This window comes from Octopus sinensis, linkage group LG4 (assembly GCF_006345805.1).
Source record: "Octopus sinensis linkage group LG4, ASM634580v1, whole genome shotgun sequence".
Classification (NCBI taxonomy): domain Eukaryota; kingdom Metazoa; phylum Mollusca; class Cephalopoda; order Octopoda; family Octopodidae; genus Octopus; species Octopus sinensis.
In genome coordinates, this window is record NC_043000.1 from 150,263,512 (window position 1) to 150,290,423 (window position 26,912).

Below are 26,912 nucleotides of genomic sequence, written 5' to 3' on the forward strand. Positions count from 1 at the left end.
GGCTAGAATGAGTTAATCAAATACATTACTGGAACATTGTCTTACAACAGGATGCGTTCCTTGTTGCTAACCCTTAACTGTTTTTCATGTAAGGGATTTCTTATTCTGTAGATCTTTGGTGGCACAAAGCCAGTAGATGACTTGTTGCTCAGTGGTTTTTTTTCAGAGAAATGCAAATGTAAACAAACACACACACATGAGCATGCTCACGCACATACACTCATGCAATGTAGCTGTGATACCAGTGCCGGTGTCACGTAAGAGAACCGTTCGAACGTGGCCGTAGCCAGCGCCGCCCGAATGGCACCCGTGCCGGTGGCACGTAAAAAGCACCATCTGACCGTGGCTGTTGCCAGCTTCATCTGGTCCCCGTGCCAGTGGCACGTAAAAATCACCATCCGATCGTGGCCGTTTGCCAGCCTCGTCTGGCACGTAAAAAGCACCCACTACACTCTTGGAGTGGTTGGCATTAGGAAGGGCATCCAGTCGTAGAAACACTGCCAGATCAGACTGGGCCTGGTGCAGCCTTCTGGCTTCCCAGACCCCAGTTGAACCGTCCAACCCATGCTAGCATGGAAAGCGGACGATAAACGATGATGATGATGATGATGATATAGACACACACATATATATATATACATATATTTATAGAGAGAGTTAGTGGTTATAGCAACCGACTAAGCGATAAAATATCCGTATATACTATCAGTATCCGTTACCTGTATTATCCCAAGGTGATGGTGTGCAGGCACACCAGACACGTTGAGTGCAGGTAACACCAGGATAAACAAGTTTATCAGGAACCAATGAAAATAATTAGGAAATGGAGAAAACCATAGATTAACCAACACATTGATTGGACCACATTTTCTAATTATTTATACACACACACACACGATGGTCTAATGGACTCCTTTCACTTTCTGTCTATCAAACCTCTCGTAAGGGTTTGGTCTTTGGTCAGCCTGGGGTTATAGTAGAAGACGCTATCCCAAGGTACTGCAAAGTACAACTGAACCTGAAACCACATGGTTGGGAAACAAATTTCCCAACTATACAGCCATCAATTCACAAACACACATACACAAACATATATATATATATTTGTGATTATATATATATATTTGTGATTATGTCTTTTCTAATTAAAAAAAAGACACCTGTTAGAATATGATAATACATTACCATAGTGTAAAAATAAACTTAAAGTCACTTGGAAGGAATAGTATCTAAGATATGGGCTAGATTTATAAAATATTAAAAAAATAAGAATGATAAAACCTATTGTTTTAAAATTATAAAGCAGAAAAAATGCAATCTATTTTAAATGAGGGAGAAGTGCTTAAAAATAATGACTCTTTTCCTTTTGTTTTACTGAGGTGGTGAAGCATGATCTTCGAACTTTGAGCCTCACAGAGGTAATGACTGGTGACTGAGACATTTGGCAATGCGCTGTGCTTGAGATGACCTGTCAAGCCAAGTGCTGGTGACACTTAAAGAACATCTTTTGAACGTTGGGCCTGACGGAAGCAAAGTGGCTGAGTTCCTCTCGAGTGTTGGGCCTGACGGAGGCAAAGTGGCTGAGTTCCTCTCGAGTGTTGGGCCTGACGGAGGCAGTGGTTGAGTTCCTCTCGAGTGTTGGGCCTGATGGAGGCAAAGTGGTTGAGTTCCTCTCGAGTGTTGGGCCTGATGGAGGCAAAGTGGTTGAGTTCCTCTCGAGTGTTGGGCCTGACGGAGGCAAAGTGGTTGAGTTCCTCTCGAGTGTTGGGCCTGATGGAGGCAAAGTGGTTGAGTTCCTCTCGAGTGTTGGGCCTGATGGAGGCAAAGTGGCTGAGTTCCTCTCGAGTGTTGGGCCTGACGGAGGCAGTGGTTGAGTTCCTCTCGAGTGTTGGCCTGATGGAGGCAAAGTGGCTGAGTTCCTTTCAAGTGTTGGGCCTCACAAAGGCAATAACCAAGACCTTTGGCATTATGGCGTGCTTGAGAAGAAAACCCATCAAGCCAAGCAAAATCACAGTCGTGGCAGATACTGGTGTCACGTAAATTGGTATCCATGCTGGTGGCACGTAAACACACCCATTATACTCTCGGAGTAGTTGGCATTAGGAAGGGCATCCAGCCGTAGAAAACCATGCCAAATCAAACTGGAGTCTGATGCAGCCTTCCAGCATACCAGCCCAGTCAAACCGTCCAACCCATACCAGTATGGACGTAAAATGATGATGATGATGAAATGTTTAAGACAAATTTTTTTAATTTCTTAAATTAGTACATGTATTGTATTTTAATTTTTGTGTTTCAAAAAGTTTTGTTATCAACAAGATAAAAGGATTGCATAAAACTGGTAAGAGAACGTAAAATGGGCAATATTCCACAGACTTACAGTCAATAATATAAAAGAAATGAAAACTGTAAAATAGTAGAGAATCACAATCTTAACTTTTACATGAAATATTTAGCTAAAAAGATGTAAAAGAAAAAGTTCTTCAATTATTTATGGCAAATCAGTAAATTCTTTTAGTCTTTAATAAATCATTTACCTGTGAATAAATGTGGAAATTTGACTGGAAGAATCACAGCTTCTTTCAAGGCTTCTTTGGCAGTGTCTAATCCAGCTACATCCTCCCAATTAACCTGTGGTTTCTCCATAATAATGGCACCTTAGAAAGTTTTAGATGTAACAATCAGTTAATTAATGAGAAAGAAAATGATCAACAAAAATAAATATCAGTCTTGTTTAACCCTTTTGTTACCAACCTGGCTGAAACCGACTCTAAAATCTTCCACCAAACCTTAGTCACAATTTATGTTCCTAATACAAGCTGAATGATAACTAAGTTATTTTACTAAATTCTTTGTTATATTTAAAGTAATTGAAAGAAACACAGAACATCTCAAAATAAATACAGTAACGAAAGGGTTAATTATTTTTTTTAATGATTTCTAACTTAAGTTTTGAATAATTATAAACAAAAATGAATAATATTTTAATCATATTCATAAACTTTCAAGAATCAAAAATATTATTTACTGATTTTGGGGGGTTTCAAACAAGATCATATAATATTTTATAAAAACAATAAAATGTATACCTATTCACTGAAAAAATTACTAAAATATAATACATATTTTGTTTTCTCAATATCTAAATGCATAGATTTCTAACATTGCCATAAAGAGGAGAGGGGGAACCAATATAAATTATATAACACAAAATGTTACACAGCTGTGTTTTATTTTTATTTACACACCATTTAACTTTTCTCTCAATGAAAGTTATATTGTATGATTTTAAAAATCTTCAAAGACTAATGATTTCAAAACTACATTTGTAACACAAGAGGTGGTGAAGCATAATCTTTGAACTTTGAGCCTCACAGAGGCAATGACTGGTGACTGAGACATTTGGCAATGTGCTGTGCTTGAGAAGACCTGTCAAGCCAAGTGCTGGTGACACGTAAAGAACATCTTTTGAACGTTGGGCCTGACAGAGGCAAAGCGGCTGAGTTTCTCTCGAGCACTGGGCCTGATGGAGGCAAAGTGGCCGAGTTCCTCTCGAGTGTTGGGCCTGACGGAGGCAAAGTGGCTGAGTTCCTCTCGAGTGTTGGGCCTGACGGAGGCAAAGTGGCTGAGTTCCTCTCAAGTGTTAGGCCTGACGGAGGATATATATTTAAATATTATACCATAATCTTATAATTCTGTTTAGCACATTTTTGAGTATTTGACTGGTTGTGTATTTCTGAGAATCTACTTCCAGCATGCTCTTAGTGTTAACTGTGCCAGTGCATCCAGGTCAAGTAAGTAAAGTAAAAGCTCCCATCAACTATAGCTGACCCATGAGTCTGCTCAAGCAGAACTGATATAGGGTACTTAACAAAACTTTATTTTCTGCAAAGTAAGAGAGAATGACCTCACATTAAAATTTTTTAAATAAAACTATTACTAAAGCCGCAATGAAAGGAGTGATTTTTTCTCTCAAAGCTATATAAACAGAATTTAAATCATTAAAAACTTAAGGGCAACTTACCCGAGAGTGCATTTTCAAATTTCTTTTTATCAGGATCTTTCTCAGAGTCGGAGTCACTTGAGGACTCTTTGTCATCTTTACCTGCTCTGCTGAAAAAAATGTTTTAAAAACATATCTCATGGTAGTAATCAATTCATGCTCTCATAATGCTAATTTATGTTTGAAATTACAAATAAAATCTTTATATCAAAGTTAAAACTAAGTATCAAAATATACTAAAACAGTAACATGATATTATTTAGTCCTTTTAAAATTAAAGAAAATTTCTTGTATGAAAATACTGTTTTAAGGGTTCCCAAAGCTGTGGAATATAATATTATTGGCCTTGTAAGTGTTTTGGCAGTGATCATACATACATAACGTATCCAGGATTGTTATCCAATGAATTCATTTTTTCAGGATAGTAGGGAGATATTTAAAGAATTAAGTAACTATTTCTAGCAAATTGACCAACTATGAAGAGACACTCTTATGCATTCGTTTTGTATTTTGTGTATGAATTGATATTTTTTTTTCTCTAGTTTCAGCTCAGAGCTGCGGCCATGCTGATGCACCGCCGTTTTGTGCTACACTGTTATTGCGAAGAACCTCGTCTGTTATGTGGCACTTGGTGAAGAATGGAGTTTGATATAGCTACTTTCATTTGCACCTCTTGCCGTGAGGTAGGTTCATCTGGGACTCTTGACAGGAAGATGTCCAGCTTTGATTTAAAAACCACTACATCTACTTTTGTGCAAGTTCCTCAGACTCTTTGGGAGAATATTAAAAAGCTGTGGGCCTTGAAACCCAGGCTGTTGCAGAAGCTGGTCCTGAAGCGTGATGGAATATTGAAATTTAAAATTTTTTTTTTTAAATGCTGTAGCATAACCAATGTTATTTACATTCCACAGTTGTACTACAATATCAACATAGAATGAATTTTTTCCAGTAAAATATTATATCAGAATTTTAGCTAAAAGAAAAACTATATAAGAAAAATAATTCAATACATAACAAAAGCACGAAAAGGATATGATTAAACTACTACAAACAAACATTACTTTAGACACTTTCTGCTATAAACTGGAAAACAGGCACCATTTCTTTGTGCTGAAGGCTAGAGAGCTATTTCACTTATCAGATACTTTCTGAAATATCTGACATTGCGAAACGATCTCCATAATACACAAAGAATGCATGTAAAAGTTATTATAAATTCAACTGTAGAACCAGATTAGGAATATCAATGAACCAAAAGAAAAGAAAAGCTCAGTACAGAACAAGTTAATAAACCTACTAATGAGTCATAATTTGTACACAGTATGCATAAGTATTATAGGCAATGAAGCACACAGAAAAGTTAAAACCATAATTGCTAATTTAATTAAGAATGCAAAAGAAATTTATAAGGAATTTCATTAAAATTTATTCAGATTAAAATCTTCACTATTTATCATTATTTAGAAATTACTAAAGTATTTTTTAATCAACAATTCACTTACTTTTTGCTGGACTCACCATCTTTACCAAAATGTGAATTTTTTGATTCTCCGTCTTTCACAGGCTGCTTTTTTTTCTTCTTTAGATATACCTTTAGTTTTTCAGCTCTGTCTAAGTATTGTGCACATTTGGCACGAATACTTTCTTTGGCCTTATCACTTTGGGCTTCATCTGTGAAAAAGTAATACAATCCTTAAATTACTAGAGCTGAAAATATTTCTTCTTGCTAGCCCAGCAAGTTTTGAGGTGCAAACAGGAGTGTATCAAACTAGATAAACATTCAATTATGTTCTAATTTTTGTACCTTCTGGACCACCTTAACAGACTTAAAATATAATAACAGAAATTCATTGTTTATCTATATATATAAAGATGAGAATGTGTGTCTGTCTGTCTACGTGAATCCCTAAAACTCGAGAACTACACAACCGATTTCATTCAAATTTTACACATACATTACATACGGTCCATGGAGTGTCATGGGCCAAAAAAGTTTTCAACTTCTTGCCTAATGCAGGCCAGAGTAATTTTTTACACTGGTTTGCTATTACGTGTCAAAAGTGAAAGAATAACATCAATGTTTCAATTTTATTCTTCCGCTTCATAACAATGTTTCACTTTCATTGCACATTTACAGTCTCATATTAACACTTAGATCAACATGATATCGAAATGATGTGTAAACAGCTCCTTTCAATAGAAATGAAAGATTTGGCTGCTATTTCTACCATGCCTTGCTACCATGTAACAGCATGTCGTTCTTAAATTAACATTCCGTTTGTGATTCAAAACAGATTTCATCCAAGTAAATAACTTCATCATTCTGTCATTGAACAATGCAAGTTAACACTTTATTACATTTACCCTGTATGGTGTGCACACGTTTCCCATTCAACAAACTTCTGTCCAACTGGACGGATTCTAACTACACTCGTTGTCCACTTTACACACATTTACTTACTCTTTTACAAGATAACTTTTCATCATCAACACACTACCCCTGCTACTAATAGCTGTTGGGAACCCTTTCAGCCTTGCCTTACATTTGAACCATAATCTCAAAAACCTTGTCCCCTCATATTTCATTCTCATTTGCTTCCCACGACAGGGAAATGAAACTTACTCACGATGGGACAATGGAAGATGGTAAGAGACATTAACCAGATGCTACCCTGTCAAGTGAAATATATTGTCATCCACTTCACCTCTAGCTTTGCTAGTGTACAGAGAGTTCAAATAACCCCCACACGGCTATAGCACCACTGATATCTTTATCATTCTCACTGTCTGATTTCTAATAAATATGACAGAACAGCCATGCATTGACAAACAACACCCAAAATTAATGTCAAGGCAAACAACAAAATTTTGGTATGCGATTCATAACCACATTCTCCTTTGCTCTTACCATTTCTCTCACCTTTCCTTTCACAAGATTACTCTAATAAAGCAATACTGATCAAGTAAAACCCTTTCATTCATTCTGCTGAATTCGGTAAGTAACCTTTATCATTTGTAAATTGGATAAATTTTGATAAATGAACCCGCACACGTTTCACTAAGGAAAAAAAAGGGGGGATTTTTTGCATAGAATCAAGTACCCTCAACTCCTAATATGCTATAAACCTATTTTTCTTCAGAAACAAATCGAGGGTTGTGATGGAGGACCTCAGATTTTCTCTCAAAAGTCCGAGGTCCCCTACCACATAAACGGCTCCTTTCTACAGAAAATGAAAGATTTGGCTGCTATTTCTACTACATTACAGCTATCTGTTTGTGACTCGGAAAAAGATTTACAAATTTTCCTCCAAGTAAATAACTTCATCATTCTGTCATTGAACAATGCAAGTTGACACTTCGTTACATTTACCCTGTATGGTGTACGGTTGTTTCCCATTCAACAACTTCTGTGTAACTGGACAGAATCTAACTGCACTCGTGGGCCACTTTACTTACATTTACTTATTCTTTTACGAGATAACTTTTCATGGCCGACCAAAGCCTTCTGAGTGGATTTTGTACACAGGAACTGTAAGAAGACTATTGTGTGTGTGCGTTTGTGCATGTGTACGTGTATTTGTGCCCCCACCATTGCTTGACAACCGATGTTGTGTTTACATTTCCATAACTTAGTGGTTCAGCAAAAGGCACTGATAGAATAAGTACTAGGCTTACAAAGAATAAATCTTGTGGTCAAATCAAATAAAACAATAAAAAAACTATGCCATCTTAATCTAGTCTAAAATAGCATAATGCTGCCAGTGATTTTAAGAATAGTTTATGCATATTATACATTTCAAAAAGTTAAATAAATCAGTAGTCAAACGATCTTTGAAGAGAATTGCTTATTTTTTATGCAACAATTTATAAAGTACAATTACAGACAATTTATATGAAGTAGTTCAATCTACGATGTCTCAATCAGATTGAACCTTACAGTCAAACAGAGACAAACAGAAGAAAATTACTAAATATTTATTATCCTTATCTAAGACGTAAGAAAAAGATTAGAAGCAACACATTGTTACATATTAGAAAGAATGATCAATTTATTCAAGTTTTCTAGTCTTTCTTACACTTTCTTTTATGTATTTCAGTCATTGGATGTGGCCATGGTGGGACATATCACCCCAGTACTTATTCTTTCTTAAGTCTAGAATTTATTCCAGCAGTCTTTTGTTAAACCACTACAGGGACATAAACAAACCAATATTGCTTGTCAAATGGTAAGGAGAGAACAAACACAACACAAAGGTACACACACACACAAGATGGGCTTCTTTTGGTTTCCTTTTATCAAATCCACTCACAAGGCTATGGTCAGCCTAGGGCTATAGAAGACACTTGCCCAAGGTGCCATGCAGTGAGACTGAACCCAAGACCACATGGTTGGGAAGCAAGCTTCTTCACCACACAATCACACCTGTGCCTATGATTAAAATGATTATAATCATAACATAACTAACTTTAAATCTAGATACTCTATCATTAATATAATGGTTTTCATCATCATCATCATTTAACGTCCGTTCTCCATGCTAGCATGAGTTGGACGGTTCGACCGGGGGTCTGGGAAGCCAGAAGGCTGCACCAGGCTCCAGTCTGATCTGGCAGTGTTTCTACAGCTGGATGCCCTTCCTAATGCCAACCACTCCGTGAGTGTAGTGGGTGCTTTTTACGTGCCACCTGCACAGGTGCCAGGCGAGGCTGGCAACAGCCACGATCGGATTGGTACATTTTACGTGCCACCGGCACGGAAGCCAGTCGAGGCGACGCTGGCATCAGCCACGATTCGGATGGTGCTTTTTACATGCCACCGGCACGGAAGCCAGTCGAGGCGACGCTGGCATCGGCCACGATTCGGATAGCGCTTTTACGTACCACCAGTCCAGGGGTCCTGGCAACTGCCGGGTGCCAGTCATAGGATTGGTTCGATTCCGATTTCGATTTCACTTGCCCCAACAGGTCTTCGCAAGCAGAGAAGGGGGTTTGGCATGGGTGCCTGTCGTCGGATGAGGTTCGATTTCGGTTATTGGCTGATCCTGTTCCTAGTACAGAACCAATTATTTGCAGCCACTTGACATCTTTCCTGAGGTTCAGCATCCTGGAATCAGCCTTTATCACTTCTTCCAAAATCATTCATTTTCCTCTTCTACAGGTTCCTTCCACTAAGATTGCTTGGCACTTTATCAGCCAACCATCAGCTTCATACACATAATATACCCATACCAATACAGTTTTCTCTCTCTATCTATCTATCTCTCTTACTGATTCCTCTAATCCATCATTCATGCATGTTGATATTGCACAACCATCAAAAATTACTTGCACCATTTCTTTTCTGTTTCTACATATCCTCTACATACATAAAAAGCCCCATCCGTCCGTGGCCGTTTGCCAGCTCCGTCTGGCACCTGTGCAGGTGGCACATAAAAAGAACTCACGGAGTGGTTGGCGTTAGGAAGGGCATCCAGCTGTAGAAACACTGCCAGATCAGACTGGAGCCTGGTGCAGCCTTCTGGCTTCACAGACCCCAGTTGAACCGTCCAACCCATGCCAGCATGGAGAACGGACGTTAAACGATGATGATGATGATGATCTTGATAGCATACAGTATTACACTCTGCCCTTCACTCACAGAAGGAAACCCTTTGTTATTAGCAGAGGTAATAGCTCTCTAAACTTCTACCTCATCCTTATTATTGCTGCTATGCTTTTGCAATACCCACATCTATTGCTGGCTACATCACCAAGGTAACAGCTGTTGACAACTAATGGCAAGTCTTCTGAGCTGTTGAACGACTGCATTTCATAAGAACTTTCACTTCTCACTCCAATCATCTGTCACAAGCTATTTCATTTCTAGTCGTTTTCTGTCAGCCTGCTTCACATTCCACTGCACATTTTTTTCTCACGCGTAATTTATATTGGATACCTATCCAATTTTTGCATATCATGATAACATATCATAGGCGCAGGAGTGGCTGTGTGGTAAGTAGCCTGCTAACCAACCACATGGTTCCAGGTTCAGTCCCACTGTGTGGCATCTTGGGCAAGTGTCTTCTGCTATAGCCCCGGGCTGACCAAAGCCTTGTGAGTGGATTTGGTAGACGGAAACTGAAAGAAGCCCGTCGTATATATCTATATATATATGTGTGTGCGTGTATGTTTGTGTGTCTGTGTTTGTCCCCCTAGCATTGCTTGAGAACCGATGGTGGTGTGTTTACGTCCCCGTTACTTAGCGGTTCGGCAAAAGAGACGACCGATAGAATAAGTACTGGGCTTACAAAAGAATAAGTCCCGGGGTCGAGTTGCTCGATTAAAGGCAGTGCTCCAGCATGGCCGCAGTCAAATGACTGAAACAAGTAAAAGAGTATAACAGTAGAGTTTAGTTTCCCTCCCTACAAACTAAAACTTCTGTCTTTAATAGGTTGACATTAAACCTTCTCAATTCTAGATTTTGCTTCCATGCTAGGGACAGCTTTTAATTTTTAGACTTACTCAGCCGTAAAATAAGTTGTGAAGCCTGAAGAACTATAACAAACAGGAAGGGACTGAGAAATGAACCCTGATAGGGGGGGACACCTACAAAATAAGTTTTTCAGTAAACTTGTTGCCTACTCACTTAGCTGACAGTATCTTTATACATTCACCTACTCCCAGTTTTCTTAGTGACAAACAAACAGATTAAGGTACCATATTAAAGGCCACCTATCCAAGTCAACTAAACAGAGGGCATCAGGGATTCCTGTCAGAGTACAACCTAAATCACATTTTACTAAATTACTTCCCACTCTGATAAGCTAAGTCTATCTAATATTTTCATAACTTGGTCTATCAATTTAATTCCTCCTTTCTAAATAATCATCTTGTTTCTGTATCAGTTTGAAATGCTGATGTTATGCTAGTCATGAGAGATAACATCTCCTTGTACTATCTAATTGATTATGCAGGTAACTAGTGTATATCCTATATTGTCAAATACCGTCAACATCTCAGCAACAAACTCTATGGTCCTGCTATTTTCCCTGCCCTCTCTTCCTTAATAGTTCTTTCAACTACGTAGTCAACCTAAATAGCTAGTCCCACTATTGGATCTACTTAACCCTTTAGTGTTCGCAACCCATGCTAGCATGGAGAACAGACGTTAAACGATGATGATGATGATTATTCTACCAAAATTTATGCTTTTTCAGCCACATTGCCTTGAACTAATCATGCATTATCTTGTAGCTTTGAGATTTTGATGAGGTAGTTGTTAATTTTTAAAACGATATTGTAGGTTTGCTGTGAGAGACCAGATCTGACCAGTTTGAACATAAAACAGGCAGAATACTTTTGGCCGGATATGGCTGGTTTAAATGCTAAAGGGTTAAGGCAGTCTTTCTTTGGTCTATACATTTTCTTCATTCGGCAACTGAAGGGGCTGTTTATAGGAACATTTCTGTGGTTGTTTCTTCTCAGAATCAATAAGGGCACCATGCTTTTACAACCTGATTGGAATTAGCTGCCAATATATTTTTTGTAAATTAGTAAGGATTGAAAACAGATCTGTACAAAACAATGTATTCTTGATGAAAGTGAAAAGAAAAACATGGTGACCTGAACTTATGTTTTGAGACAGAAATATTAAGAATACTCACATTTAATAGCATGAAGAAAATATTCTACTGAATGTTCATATAATCTCAGTGCCTCTTCATAGTTCTTCTTTTTGTCTTCCTCGGTGGCTTTAGTAACAAGCTCTATGGCTTTCTAAACAATTAAATATTGATATTTTTATTAAGTAAAGGAGAAAAATAACAGGCACAATAGTTGGTATATGAACCAAGAATGCAGATTTACAACTATTTTCTTGGTTATGAATCAACAATACACTATAATGCTCTCTGAATTTTTATCTATTCATTCCATCTGAAAACATAACTTGAAAATTAATAAATTAAACTTGTAATTGAAAACTATATCTGTATAGACAATAAAATGAACACAGAAGAAAATTAGATGATTTTTTTTTCTTTTAAAGTGTCCTTCACAGCTGACTTACATTCTGATTAAGCAATACATAATGGTAAAAATATTATTTACTGTACACATATAGATAACTCCAGCTGAGTAAAAAAACACAATATCAAACAGATGAATTCTGGAACTGAAGAAGTCCTGGGACAATATGACATCTATTTCCATCTACAAATTTGTTGGGTGAATTTAGAATATAACCTCAGAGCGTTGGGCCTCACTGAGGCAATGGCGAAGGACCGAGATCTCTGGAGATGTGCTGTGACTACAAAGACCCGGGATGCTTCCGGCTCCAGTTCCGCATAGCCCCTGCCCATTCAAAGTACCTTGGATCCCGGAATGTCTCGCTGTGCTTGAGGAGACCTGTTGAGTCAAGTGCATGTACACGAACATCGAAACAAATATGAATGGAAATAGTAGTTGAGATACCTGTGTCGGTGGCACATAAAAAGCACCATCCGAACGTGGCCGTTGCCAGCGCCGCCTCGACTGGCTTCCGTGCCGGTGGCACGTTAAAAGCACCAACCGATCGTGGCCGACGCCAGACCCCCCTGGCACCTGTGCAGGTGGCACGTAAAAAGCACCCACTACACTCACGGAGTGGTTGGCGTTAGGAAGGGCATCCAGCTGTAGAAACACTGCCAGATCAGACTGGAGCCTGGTGCAGCCCTGATTTCCCAGACCCCGGTCGAACCGTCCAACCCGTGCTAGCGCGGAAAACGGACATTAAACGATGATGATGATGATGATATATATAATTGAAAACATTCATGGTTTAACATCTCTTATAGTCTCCATTGTTAATTTACAACTTTGTTCTAGTAATTCTGGACCTGAAGTTAATTTATACAACCTTAGCCACTATTGAGTCACATACTTCTGTATGTTATCAACTGAGCCTTTTTCTAAATTATAGGGACCTACAGAGCAAATATTATCACCTTCTGGTCTATTGCAGAAACTTTTACTCTATAAGGAGAATCAAGCTCAACACTGAAAACCAACAAAATATCAAATTTCACATGCTTTTAGTACCTGTACAGGTGAATTATAAAACCCACAGTAACTAATTAAAAGTAAGTAGACTCAGCTTTGCTTTTCCTTATATATATATATATATATATATATATATATATATAGTGCCGGTGGCACGTAAGAGAACCATCTGAACGTGGCCGTAGTCAGCGCCGCCCGACTGGCCTCCATGCCGGTGGCATGTAAAAAGCACCATCCAACCGTGGCCGTTGCCAGCTTCATCTGGTCCACGTGCCAGTGGCACATAAAAAGCACCATCCAATCTTGGCCGTTTGCCAGACTCGTCTGGCACCTGTGCCGGTGGCACGTAAAAAGCACCCACTACACCTACGGAGTGGTTGGCGTTAGGAAGGGCATCAAGCTGTAGAAAGACTGCCAGATCAGACTGGGCCTGGTGCAGCCTTCTGGCTTCCCAGACCCCAGTCGAACCGTCCAACCCATGCTAGCATGGAAAGCGGATGCTAAACGATGATGATAATGATGAGCGAGTTTGTACTTGTAAAACACATATCTATCTATTTACAATTTGGTGATCTGCCTATCACAAAATAAAAATTTGGTGAAGTAGAATAAACTATTTATTTTAACAGTATTTCTATCCAAAATGTTTATGGGTTCAAAGGTATTCATAGTTCAACAAAAGCAATAAAATACAAACATTAAATTTATATATATATATATATATATATATATATATATATATATATATATATATTATATCATCATCATCGTTTAATGTCCGCTTTCCATGCTGGCATGGGTTGGACGGTTCAACTGGGGTCTGGGAAGCCAGAAGGCTGCACCAAGCCCAGTCTTGATCTGGCAGTGTTTCTACAGCTGGATGCCCTTCCTAATGCCAACCACTCCGTGAGTGTAGTGGGTGCTTTTTACGTGCCACCGGCACAGGTGCCAGACGAGGCTGGCAAACGACCACGATCGGATGGTGCTTTTTACATGCCATCGATGCCAGCATAGAAAGTAGACATTAAACAATGATGATGATGACACACACAAATAGCCCTTATATATATGATACAATTATTGAATCAGATACACTCTCGGAGTGGTTGGCGTTAGGAAGGGCATCCAGCTGTAGAAACACTGCCAGATCTGACTGGCCTGGTGCAGCCTTCGGGCTCCCCAGACCCCAGTTGAACCGTCCAACCCATGCTAGCATGGAAAGCGGACGTTAAATGATGATGATGATGATAAGACAAAATATTTTTACAATTTAAAGATTTTCAGTTTACAATATGATAGTGAGTGGATGGCATATATGGGAGGGTGCTGAGAATGGAAGTAGATATGGGAGGTGTTAAATGGAACGTGGCAGAAGCAAGATAATTGAAGGTACAGAAAGGAGATCACTGAAAGTGTGGCTGGGGAAGGGAGGATAATGGGAAGAAAGTAATAGGTGGTACAAAGACAAGGAGAGGAGTAATATGTGTCAATACTGCCCATAGACAGAGGAGTGATGAAGGGTTGGTTGTTAGAGGTATGCTTGACGAGGCAGAATGAGTCACAAGTATAACCAGAAGGCTTTTAGGACATGATTTTTGCTGAGGTGGACAGGCCTTCTCAAGCACAGGAAATCACTATCATCTTGAGACCAGCCTCACTATAATCACCTTTATGTACCCTTACATTTCCCTCATCATCACTCCTGCACCTTGCACATCATCACTCTACCTTCTGATCTATCCTTCCTGAGCCACTTCTTTCTCTCACCTTACATCCTCTTCCCCCATCTCTAACGATCTGTTACTATTTTCTAATACACTGAGAGTACTCACTCTCCCTCCCCTGATCCACTGTCTCTATCCTCTCACATGCTCACCTTCTTATACCTTGAGAGTTTATTCTGACACACCATCGCTAGCATTTTTATCTCCTTCCTAACTACTCCTACCCCACTCCTATATGTGTGTGGTAGCTATGTATCCCCTCTATAGCAAGATACCTACTCTTGTGTCTCTATCATATTTTAGCCTTTCAACACTTGGCATAAAGCTACTTGCCCCAACAATCATCATTTAGTAGCAGACGCTTTTTCCTTGTTCTTTTTTTGTCTTGCAAATTACTTGGCAACCTCACTAATGCTGGTGGTACAAAAAAAAAACAAAAAACACTCAGTACAGGCGCAGGAGTGGCTGTGTGGTAAGTAGCTTGTCTACCAACCACATGGTTCCAGGTTCGGTCCCACTGCGTGGCATCTTGGGCAAGTGACTTTTGCTATAGCCCCAGGCCGACCAATGCCTTGTGAGTGGATTTGGTAGACGGAAACTGAAAGAAGCCTGTCGTATATATGTATATATATATATAATTGTGTGTGTGTATATGTTTGTCCCCATAGCATTGCTTGACAACAATGCTGGTGTGTCTACGTCCCCGTCACTTAGCGGTTCAGCAAAAGTGACCGATAGAATAAGTACTGGGCTTACAAAGAATAAGTCCTGGGGTCGATTAGCTCGACTAAAGGCGGTGCTCCAGCATGGCCACAGTCAAATGACTGAAACAAGTAAAAGAGTACACTTTGTAAAGTGGTTGGCATTAGGAAGGGAATCTAACTGTAGAAACCATACCAAAACTGACATTGGAGCTTGGCTTAGACTGCCAGATGCTGGCAAATCATCCAACCAAAGCCAGCATGGAAAATGGATTTATGATAATGATGATTGTGATGAATAAGATAGGTGAGTAGAACACAACAGAACAGTATATTTTAATATAAAAAGAAAAAAAATCAGTCATGCTTGAGATCTATTTCATTAAAAACTAGTTATGAATTTCCTAAAATAGCTGAAGAATAACAAAAATAGACAACTTGTCTACTTCCTGCCTTGTCTTCACAGCTTTATCACCTCAACTTGTACCTAAGTAGCCATTCAATCATTGGAGATCACTTAACAACACACAATGATTTACTTAATTATTTTTTTCCTTTTTTCTTATTTTACAACCTCAACATGTGTATAACATCCCAGAACACAATCCCTTTCACAATGACAACAAACTTGTACACGAAAATAACAGCGGCTTCAATGACCTCATTAATCCACCAAAAACTGTTTGGAAACACACTACAAAGGATGGAAGCACTCCGTCGGTTACGACGATGAGGGTTCCGGTGAAATTAACGTGTAAGTGGCTGAGCACTCCACAGACACGTGCACCCTTAACGTAGTTCTCAGGGATATTCAGCGTGACACAGAGAGTGACAAGGCCGGCCCCTTGAAATATAGGTACAACAGAAACAGGAAGTAAGAGTGGAGTGAGAGAAAGTTGAGGCGAAAGAGTACAACAGGGGTCGCCACCACCCCCTGCCGGAGCCTCGTGGAGCTTTAGGTGTTTTTGCTCAATAAACACACACAACGACCAACAATTGTCAAACAAATCTCTTTTTCTGGTCTCTACTGTAGACAACCACTAGTACCTATAGGAACAGATTGAATAGATCAGAAAATGCAACATGTCCACTGCACTTCATACAATAAACTACTGCATCTCAAGGTTTGCAGTGTAATCCTTAACTAGGCAAAAACATTGTATATCTGAAGGATTCGGTCTGTGGATTACACTTTTAGTGCCATAGAAAAATTCAGAGATTACCTGAGTTACTCAACAACAATCTCCTCTTTGCCCTAAAAACTTTTCTGATTTTTCATCTCAGCTAATTAGGGAGTTTCCCATCCTAGCTATATCAGCTACTCTTGGAAACAAGTCAACCTATCAGATACAAGAGAGTGATTTAGATAATCCTCCACGTAATCCAGCCAAGTAGTCCACAAGTATTCATGCTGAATACTTGAAGGAAAGAAATATCAATGGTCATCAACTGGAAGACTTCATCTACTAACAAAACTTTGATAGACATCTACAGATACTTTCATGCATTACCTGTTTCAACATCAACCTATTTGAAGCTACCTCTGGCTGAAGAGTACAAAAACTGCGAACTTTAAAGTTTTCACATTTAAATTAAACTCTTCCATCATGATATTATGTAAAACCATTTAGTTATATATGGAAATTGTAGCTGTGATACCAATGCCGGTGGCACATAAGAGAACCATCCGAACGTGGCTGTTGCCAGCGCTGCCCCGACTGGCTTCCGTGCCGGTGGCACGTAAAAAGCACCATCCGATCGTGGCTGTTGCCAGCCTCGTCTGGCTTCCGTACTGGTGGCATGTAAAAAGCACCATCCGATCGTGGCCGTTTGCCAGACTCGTCTGGCACCTGTGCCAGTGGCACGTAAAAAGCACCCACTACACTCATGGAGTGATTGGCAATAGGACGGGCATCCAGCCGTAGAAACATTGCCAGATCAGACTGGGCCTGGTGCAGCCTTCTGGCTTCCCAGACCCCAGTTGCACCGTCCAACCCATGCCAGCATGGAAAGCAGATGCTAAACGATGATGATGATGATTCCAGTCAACAATTTAAGCATGAAAAAGTTTATTTGTTAAATCCCTCCAAATCCTTACTTATTTTCAAAATTGACTGAAATACACAAGTGACAGCAAAGAGCGGCCTGAAAACAAAGCAACTTTGTTCACTGAAGCTATACACTTTCAACAGCTGCTATTGTCATAGACACGTCTCCCTGTCCATGAATCTCTTCAACTCATTGAAAATATGCTAGCATGTTCCATTCCCCAAAAGGGCAATATCACTAACACTGCCAACTTCTTAACTAACTATCTAGAGCAGTGCTTTTCAACCTTTTTGCTAGAGCGGAACCCCAAGGAAACATTCCACTGGCTCGAGGAACCCGTGCAATAATTTAATAGTCTTATGCACACATATCTGCACAGGAGAATTAAAAATTACTGTCGATTTTAGCATTTTTGTAACTTCTTGCAGAACCCCTGGACTGTACTGGCGGAACCCTGGTTGAAAACCACTGATCTAGATGTTCAACAATAAAAGTAATGGTAACAGCTAATTGTTAACAATCACCTTCTTTATTGCACTGACTTTCTTTTTCTCTCTCCCACTTAACAAACACCAGTGTGGCTTCTGTAGACCCAGATCTACTGGAAATATGTACTCCAAGTCCCACTCTCCCAAACTTTGACTAAATGTTATTGCACGTGATATCAACAAACCTTCATCAGAGATAAGAAATACTTCAGAACTGATTAGGTGGATTTTATTTGAGCTTTGTCAATGGTTAGCAACCATCTACAAAGCTCAAATAAAATCCACCCTGAAGCACTGCTCACAAACATGCGACAGTTCCACAGCTCCATACACACATGCTCAAAAATATCCTAGACTACATCCAAAACAAAGCCATTTGACTGATTGGCAACGGTCCACTCACCAAAAATCTGCAACCGTGGCTTTACATTTATTATTTATACTACAATTGGTAACTACTTCTTTGAACTAGCTAACTGCATACCCTCAACATCCAGGATCACCTTTACTTTGTCTCATGAGCTGAATCTCAAGTAAACATTTCAGCCAGTGTTTCCTCTCAAGATTACAATTCCTTGGAACTTCCAACCAGGTCACATTTTTCATATAGATCATCCTAGGTATTAAAGCTAAATAAACATCAATCACATCACTCTCACCAGCTGGGAGGACCAGCAAAAATTATGATCATTGCCCTTTTCCCTCTGGCTATCATACAAAAATGCACAAAAATAGGTGCAGGAGTGGCTGTGTGGTAAGTAGCTTGCTAACCAACCACATGGTCCTGGGTTCAGTCCCACTGCGTGGCACCTTGGGCAAGTGTCTTCTGCTATAGCTCCGGGACGACCAATGCCTTGTGAGTGGATTTGGTAGACGGAAACTGAAAGAAGCCTGTCATATATATACATATATATATATGTATGTGTGTGTTTGTGTGTCTGTGTTTGTCCCCCTAGCTTTGCTTGACAACCAATGCTGGTGTGTTTACGTCCCCGTCATTTAGCGGTTCGGCAAAAGAGACCGATAGAATAAGTACTGGGCTTACAAAGAATAAGTCCCGGGGTCGATTGCTCGACTAAAAAGTCGGTGCTCCAGCATGGCCGCAGTCAAATGTCTGAAACAAGTAGAGTAAAGAGTAAGCAACATATCCAACCAACTGGGATACGTTTGCTTCAAGCAAACTTCCCTCACTACTGCTAATGCAATTCTGCCAAATACAGTAAGTAGGTTATGTTCCAGTTTTCACTCTGTAATAATTAATACATGGCTAAACAAACATGTAAAGTGACCAAACCATAAAATTTTTAATGGAGCATGTAAGACAATGTCTCTTCCACACAGAAGATAATTTTTTGCACCTTAGCCTCTATCAATTTATAGTACATACTCTCAATATATAAGTTATTGTTGTTACTCTTTAACCCCAGTCAGTCCTGATTGAAATGACCTATGGTCAACAGCACTCCAAACATGGCCATCTGTAATTTTTTTATATATAGGACTATATTATATAATCTGTCCTTCTTTTCTAAAATCAATAGTACAATTTTAGAGAATTACGCTGTTGTGTCTAGCTGGTTGAGCGACCATATATAGGCTCCCTCAGTGGCTCAGATATTTCAAAGTTGATGGGAATGATCACGAGAAATCACCTCCCTCTCTGCCTTGAAATTCTTTTCCCCTTCAATTATCACCAATAGAGTTTACACACAGATTCACATATAAATGGTTTGTTTTCTTACACAACAATGGTGTCTTGCCCCTGAAAACTTCAATAAAGTTATTGCTCTTGATATCAGCAAAGCTTTCAGCTGTGATTGGCATGAGAAATTCTAAACAAAGCTCTTTTGTTATATACTTATTTCATTTTTTGACTGGCACCTGGCAGTTGCCAGGACTCCTGGACTGGTGGTACGTAAAAACCACTATCCGAATCGTGGCCGATGCCAGCGCCGCCTCGACTGGCTTTCGTGCCGGTGGCACGTAAAAGGCACCATCTGAATCGTGGCCAATGCCAGTGCCGCTTCGACTGGCTTCCGTGCCGGTGGCACGTAAAATGCACCAATCCGACCGTGGCTGTTGCCAGCCTCGCCTGGCACCTAAAAAGCACCCACTACATTCATGGAGTGGTTGGCGTTAGGAAGGGCATCCAGCTGTAGAAACACTGCCAGATAAGACTGGAGCCTGGTGCAGCCTTCTGGCTTCCCAGATCCCCGGTCGAACCGTCCAACCCATGCCAGCGCGGAAAACGGACGTTAAATGATGATGGTGATGATGACTACAATTATTTATATTTTTCATATACTATAATCCATTGCAGTGGTTGATTCAAGCGTATTTAGAGTTTGGTTCAATACCCTACATTTTTTCACTTCTCTACATTAATCTGCTTGTTGTTATCTTTAAATTCAAAGATAATCTCATTCCTCATGAGATAATACTATTCTTCATTCATCCTTGATCTCCTGTGTGTTTGATGGTATGGGTGCTGATGCCACATAAAAATCTCCCAGCAGACTGTGAAGTGGTTGTCTTTAGAAAGGGCATCCAGCCAGAAAAACCAAGCTAAAACAGACTATGGAACCTGATGCGGGCCACAGGCCTTGCCAGTTCCTCTCAAACCATCCAACCCATGACAGCATGGAGAATGGACTTTAAATGATGATGATATAACTCAACATCTAGACATGCATATCTCCATAAACTGTTAAAATCTCCATAGTATGGTATAATAATCCTGAATAAGGTAGGTGTGAGTAGAACACAACAGAACAGCATATTTCAATACAGAAAGTAAAACAGAATCAGCTATGTTTGAAAACTATTTCATTAAAAAAACTAGTTGTGACATTTCTAAAATTGTTGAAGAATAGCAGAAATAACAAACTAATTCTATTCATCATTAAAATATAGACACTATCTTTTTCTTCTTCTTCTTCTTCTACAAACGCATACATCACAGATAAAAGTAAAACATTACAAAGACTAGGCTTAATTCTTCAAGCTTGAAACTAGTTCAATTCTGAGCTGTTCTGACATTCTACAAGCTGCAATTAGGGAATTATTCTTACAATTGAGAACAGAGCCTATTACATACATAATTTGGACTGCATAAAAAATTATGCCATCCATCTGACATTAAACTAATACTGCTCTATAACCACTGGTCCACTGATGCAAGGAATCCCCTTTTATTTTCAGTCTGCTATTGTATGTTATTCATCAATTTAGCCCTGACCGAGCAGACCTATGATCAAAGGCGATCCAGCCGTGATCATCACTTTCATATCCCAGCACTAGATTATTCAATGTATCTTTTCCTTTATAAAGGCAGAAGTGTGTGGTTTGACAGAGGGTGCGTTCTCATTTCTAGCAGATCAAGCGACCGCATCTCTTCTACACATATTAAAGCAGTGTCTCCCAACTTAATTAATCTAATTGCTTCTTTGGATTCGCCTCCGCACCTCTTGTCATTTCAACTATATCAAGAATTCAACGAGAGTTCGGATTAACGAAGTAACCACACGGCTAAGCCCACACCTCACACACAAACACCATTTCAAGAATTTCGCTAAAGCCTTTTTGTGTAACTGACATCGATTCCACGGTTCTTCTCTGACTACATGTTCCCTTCAAACACAAACCGCCAAACTAAACATCAACAATATCAACCTAAGCAAACCATCAACCTTAGTACCAAATTTAAGAGAATCAAGGCTTACGAACCTTGACCCTTCTCGGATGAAAGTTATAGAAAATAAAAATTAATTTATTTTCCTGTCATTAAACTCTCTTTCCTAATTAATACTATTCGATAAAATAACACTCTCGAGTTTCGAATTAATATTTTGTGCAAACAGTGTTTTTTCCGCTTCCGTTATAAATTCTCATCAAAAATTAACATATCAATTCGATATCACTAATATTACTGACACTTTCTTTACATAGTCACTAAGCGTATCTAATTATGTTAGTAAGTAAGAGATGGTACGAGGAATATGACGGAAAGATACTTTGAAATAAAACAGTAAATAAATACAAAATGAATAGTTTGGCAAGGGACAAAAAAACAAGTCGTACTAAATAATAAAAAAAAAAAACACCTGCTGATTTTTCAAAACAGATCTGTTGAATATTAATGTTGAAAACTCAGATCTGAACTAGAAATGATGATTGTAAATTACGTAGGAATCTAAATTAGACATATTTTATAGTTTGTTTAAGTTAATATAATGACTGAATTTTAAAAAAATGTTTTGTTTGTTTTATTTTTAATCTTCGTTACGAAGTTTAAAAGAAAAAAGAAAACATTGGTGGTGATAAATAATCGATAAATATTTTATAAGGTTAGAGGAAAATATGACGTATGAAAACAAAAAAGAAATGTCAAAATGGTGAGATGAGGAAATAAATATTGAGAAAGAAAAACAGAAATGAATAGAAATCTTTGTGTAACTAGGGATGATCAGTCGAGAAGTAGACTGACTGGGTAAATATCAAAAGTATTTACTACAATTAGAAGGGAAAAAGATGGTATCTTGCGTCGGGAAAAGTGAAATTCGGAAAGGAAAGGAAAAGGGGAAAAAAAAATAATAAAGAGAATTGAAATATGATACTTGAGGATTCTCCAATGACGAGGTACTCCGAAATAAAAAGGAAATATTTCTTCAGTTTATGCCAGACTAAACATACTTATTTCATACTTATTTCTCAATTTTGGTAGTCGTATTAAATGACCCAGTCACTACGAATAATTAAACGTACAACAAATACAACAACAGAAGTAAAAACAAAATAGTTTTCTCTTACAAAGTTGATGGAAAAAAAAAACGATTTTCAACAATAAAGGAGATTCGAAAACGGATTAATTAATCGTTTATTAAGGAAATGAATTAAGATTTTCGCAATCGATCAAAATAGGAAATAAATATCGAATGTAATAAACATAGAAATGTGATTCTAAAGTTTTTATGTCAAGAGGGATTTTGCTTAAAAGAGTAAATAACAAACGAGCAAAAGAGAGGAACGACACGCCCTGTGACGGCAAAAAAGAGAGATATTCTACAAGAGACAGACGGCAAAAGGCTATATATCGTATGTTTATAGTTTCATTTGACTTCCCATTTACCTGCAAAGTGCCACCAGATGTCATGGATGCTTCTGTTATCGCTTGAAGACCCAATAAATGTAATGAAATGGTTGATGAAAATAAGCAATTCAAGTCCAAAATGGAAAGCTTACGACTTCCTGCTATGCAAGCGCCTCTTGTGGCAAAAGCTGTTAAACACACACTATAAAGAAACATAACTTGTCCTTCCTTGCATCATTTAATTGATATAACGTTACTCTGCTTCGTTCTCTTTACTCTCTTTTACTTGTTTCAGTCATTTGACTGCGGCCATGCTGGAGCACCACCTTTTTTAATCGAGCAACTCGACCCTGGGACTTATTCTTTTTTTGTATGCCCAGTACTTATTCTATCAGTCTCTTTTGCCGAACCGCTAGGTGACGGGGACGTAAACACACCAGCATCGGTTGTCAAGCAATGCTAGGGGGACAAACACAGACACACACACATACATATATATATATATATATATATATATATATGAGCGATTAGTTTATATTTTGTTTTTTCCTTTTTTGCAAATGTTAGGATCCCGTTATAATCGTGTTAATCGTTATAATCGTGTTAATTTGTTAATTAGGAATGTGTGAGGTGAAAGTTCACTACAATTTTTTTTTTTTTTTTTTTTTGTAATATACATATATACGACAGGCTTCTTTCAGTTTCCGTCTACCAAATCCACTCACAAGGCATTGGTCGGCCCGGGGCTATAGCAGAAGACACTTGCCCAAGATGCCACGCAGTGGGACTGAACCCAGAACCATGTGGTTGGTTAGCAAGCTACTTACCACACAGCCATTTTGTATAAATTCGATTTTAATTAGTTTTAATTACCATATTATTGTTATTTTTAATTATCAAACCATCCTAAGATTTGTTTCCATTTTGTGTTTATCTTTACCAAAAAGGCAGCAACGAAAATGTTGAAAATTCCGTTACTAAATCCTTAAATCCTTAAAAATGTTTTAGCCCGAAGGCCGCGGCCTTGCTGGGGCACCACCGCTGAAAAATGAAGGAGCGATTAGTTTATATTTTGTTTTTTTCCTTTTTTGCAAATATTAGGATCCCGTTATAATCGCGTAAATATTTGTTGATTAGGAATGTGTGAGGTGAAAGGTCACTACATTTTTTTTTTTTTTTAAATTTACAACTTAATTGACATTAAGAAGTTAGGCAACAGAGAAATAAAATTTACTCTGTTATTAAGTAATTTTACTTTAAAGTGAGTTTATTTACATTTAGAAAATTAACCTGGTTCACCCCTCATCGAAATTTCCTGTACTAAATACAAACTTCGAAGCTAGTTTGAAAAATGCAAAAACTTCTCAGGAAAAAAAAAAAACATTTAAAGACGTTAGATTGATTCAACGTCTTTCGTAAGTCATACACTATCCTGATACACAGAGTATTTAACTTTATGTACTATTAAATATATTAAAGATATAGAGTGATATAAATAGAAATGTAGGACATATTTCTACTTGTCAATTTCCAGGAGAGTGTGTGTGTTGTTTATTTATTTATTGTACGTTCTATGTTTACTTGTTGAAAACAATTGGTGGCGATCTTTCGTCTCTAGTAGACCTTTCCGTCGATTTCCGTAAAAAAATATATTTTTTTTTACATATGGGCTTGCGGGAACTTTTGAAGTAATATACATACATATACACATACACCGAGTAAAAAATTTCAGTTATCTCTCTCTTTCACACATTACTCTCTCTGTCTCTTCACACACACTAACAGAAGCACTTCACTTACACAACATACTGTCTGTCTCCCACACCCCATCAAACACACACACACATGTACATCAATGCTTGCCATGCACGGTAACTTCAAAAGAACTTCCCTCGTCATACAATCGCTTTCTCTTAGTCTCTTTCGCTCTCATTACTTCTAAAGTTCCCGCAAGCCCATATGTAAAAAAAAAAAAAATTTACGAAAATCGACGGAAAGGTCTACTAGAGACGAAAGATTGCCCATTTGGTAGCATTTGATAAGTTCCTATCAATAAAAAAAATACTTAGCGGACGTCCGACTTTGGAAACACCAAGTTGATATTTCTCCGTTTTGACGGGGATTTTTCGGATTTTTTTTTTTATCACGGCACCCTTGGAAATGTTCTGGATTATCTTTTTAGCAAAAAGAAATTTGCAAAAAAATGATGCCACCTCCTTTCCCTTTCCGGACCGATTTTGGGGGCACAACGCAATTAAAAACTATAGAAGCCTTTCCAGTTAAAAAAAAAGGTAATTATTTCCGACGAAAAGGTGTGATTTAAAGGAGATTTGGCTGTTGTTTCTAGCATATCCCAGTTTAGGGTTGATAAAAATCATGAATTTTCAAAAAAATTGTTTTTATAGCATGAAAAAGTTTATGATATGAATGGGGAGAAAATACTGAAAGACATCAATACTTGTCAGAGTAAGAAACAAGGAAGGTGGTCATAGAAACAACAGCCAAATCTTCCTTTAATCCCACCTGTTCGTCTGAAAGTATTTACTTTTCGGATCTTTTCGGTTTTTAAAATAATTTCCACGTAACTAAACGCTTTTAAACTTCGTATACTGGTAGAATGTGCTTATAAAACATCTTTTTCTTTTGGCTATATTGAGAAAATTCTATAGTTTGTAAAATATTTGTTGTTGTTTTTTTCTTCAAATCCTGCAATTTCAACCAATCAATGACGTCTATTGAGGTGAAAACATTCTGTTTAAGAAACAGATTGAGTTTATTTACATTTCTGAAGAAAAAAGATACCCTTCTCTCCACCTCTAACCCTAAAACAGATTGAAATGCAATAGATCGATACTAGGGTCATAATTATGGGTGACAATTTCATATGACACCGCTAGAAAAAACTGCTGTTCAAACCGAACAGATCCTACTTTTTTTTTACCGAAAAGATTTCTAAAGCTTTTAAGTGCGTAGTGACCCCCCAAAAATCATCGTACATAGTGCCCACAAAATCAACCAAAATCAGTGGAGGGCATCATTTTTTACAAACTTTTTTCTTTGGTTAAAAAGATAATCTAGAGCATTTCCAAGAGCACTGTGAAAAAAAAATCTGAAAAATCCTCATCGAAACAACCTCCAACTTGCTGGTGCTTCCTAAGTTCGACGTCTGTCAAATATTTGTTTATATATTACAATTTGTAAATGTTATCAAATTTATTTGGTTCTTGCAATAAGATATACTATTTACTTATACAGAAAGAGTGGCTTAGTATTCTGGTTGGACCATTACAAGTTTAGATGTGAATGGCTTTGTGAAGAAATCAGGTAATATGAGGTCTGGTTGAATGTGGTCATGTCTATGGATCCCAAGAACTTCACTTCTGGACATTAGAGAGAGAGGAATGAAGTTATTATAAAATCATTACTTTTCAAGTTTTCTGTACAATTTGATGTTACACAGGTGATGTTATAGGTGCTGTTCCACCCTTAACATAGCTAAAAGAGAACGAAGGAACAGTCTGCCCCAAGTGGCATTTGTGGGAAGACAGCACCTTATGTATTATGTTATTTATCAGGTGGGATGAGCATCATACTCAAGGATTTCCGCTGGTTGCATAAATCTTTGCTCTGCTACTGTTTTACAGCTATACAACTTCACTAATCAAATCACAACCCTAAGGATTTTTTTCTCTTTATCATGATGATGATACCATAGAACCATGCATCTCGCTCACACTGAAGTAATTTCCATCCTAATAATTGAATCAATACTGCTTTTTATGATACAAACTGGACTGAACTATAATCAGTTTGCACTGGTTCACAAGAACCAGTTGCTAA

The 26,912-nt window shown here is 38.2% G+C and overlaps 1 protein-coding gene across 2 annotated transcripts in view; it reads right to left on the reverse strand.

The window, feature by feature from the left end:
* The window catches only part of LOC115210344 (vacuolar protein sorting-associated protein 4B), a 39,383-nt gene extending 16,113 nt beyond the window's left edge, over positions 1-23,270 (reverse strand). The window contains exons 1-5 of one of the 2 annotated variants that reach the window (XM_029778880.2): positions 23,112-23,270; positions 11,647-11,758; positions 5,506-5,674; positions 4,025-4,110; positions 2,538-2,657 (exon numbers count right to left, since the gene is read on the reverse strand). In XM_029778880.2, coding sequence (XP_029634740.1) covers positions 2,538-2,657; positions 4,025-4,110; positions 5,506-5,674; positions 11,647-11,758; positions 23,112-23,135 — 511 coding nt within the window. In that variant the 5' untranslated portion in view covers positions 23,136-23,270. Of the gene's footprint in view, positions 1-2,537; positions 2,658-4,024; positions 4,114-5,505; positions 5,675-11,646; positions 11,759-23,111 lie in introns of both variants that reach the window. The other variant, XM_036502564.1, reaches the window with a different exon arrangement.
* Between the last annotated feature and the right edge of the window lie 3,642 nt (positions 23,271-26,912).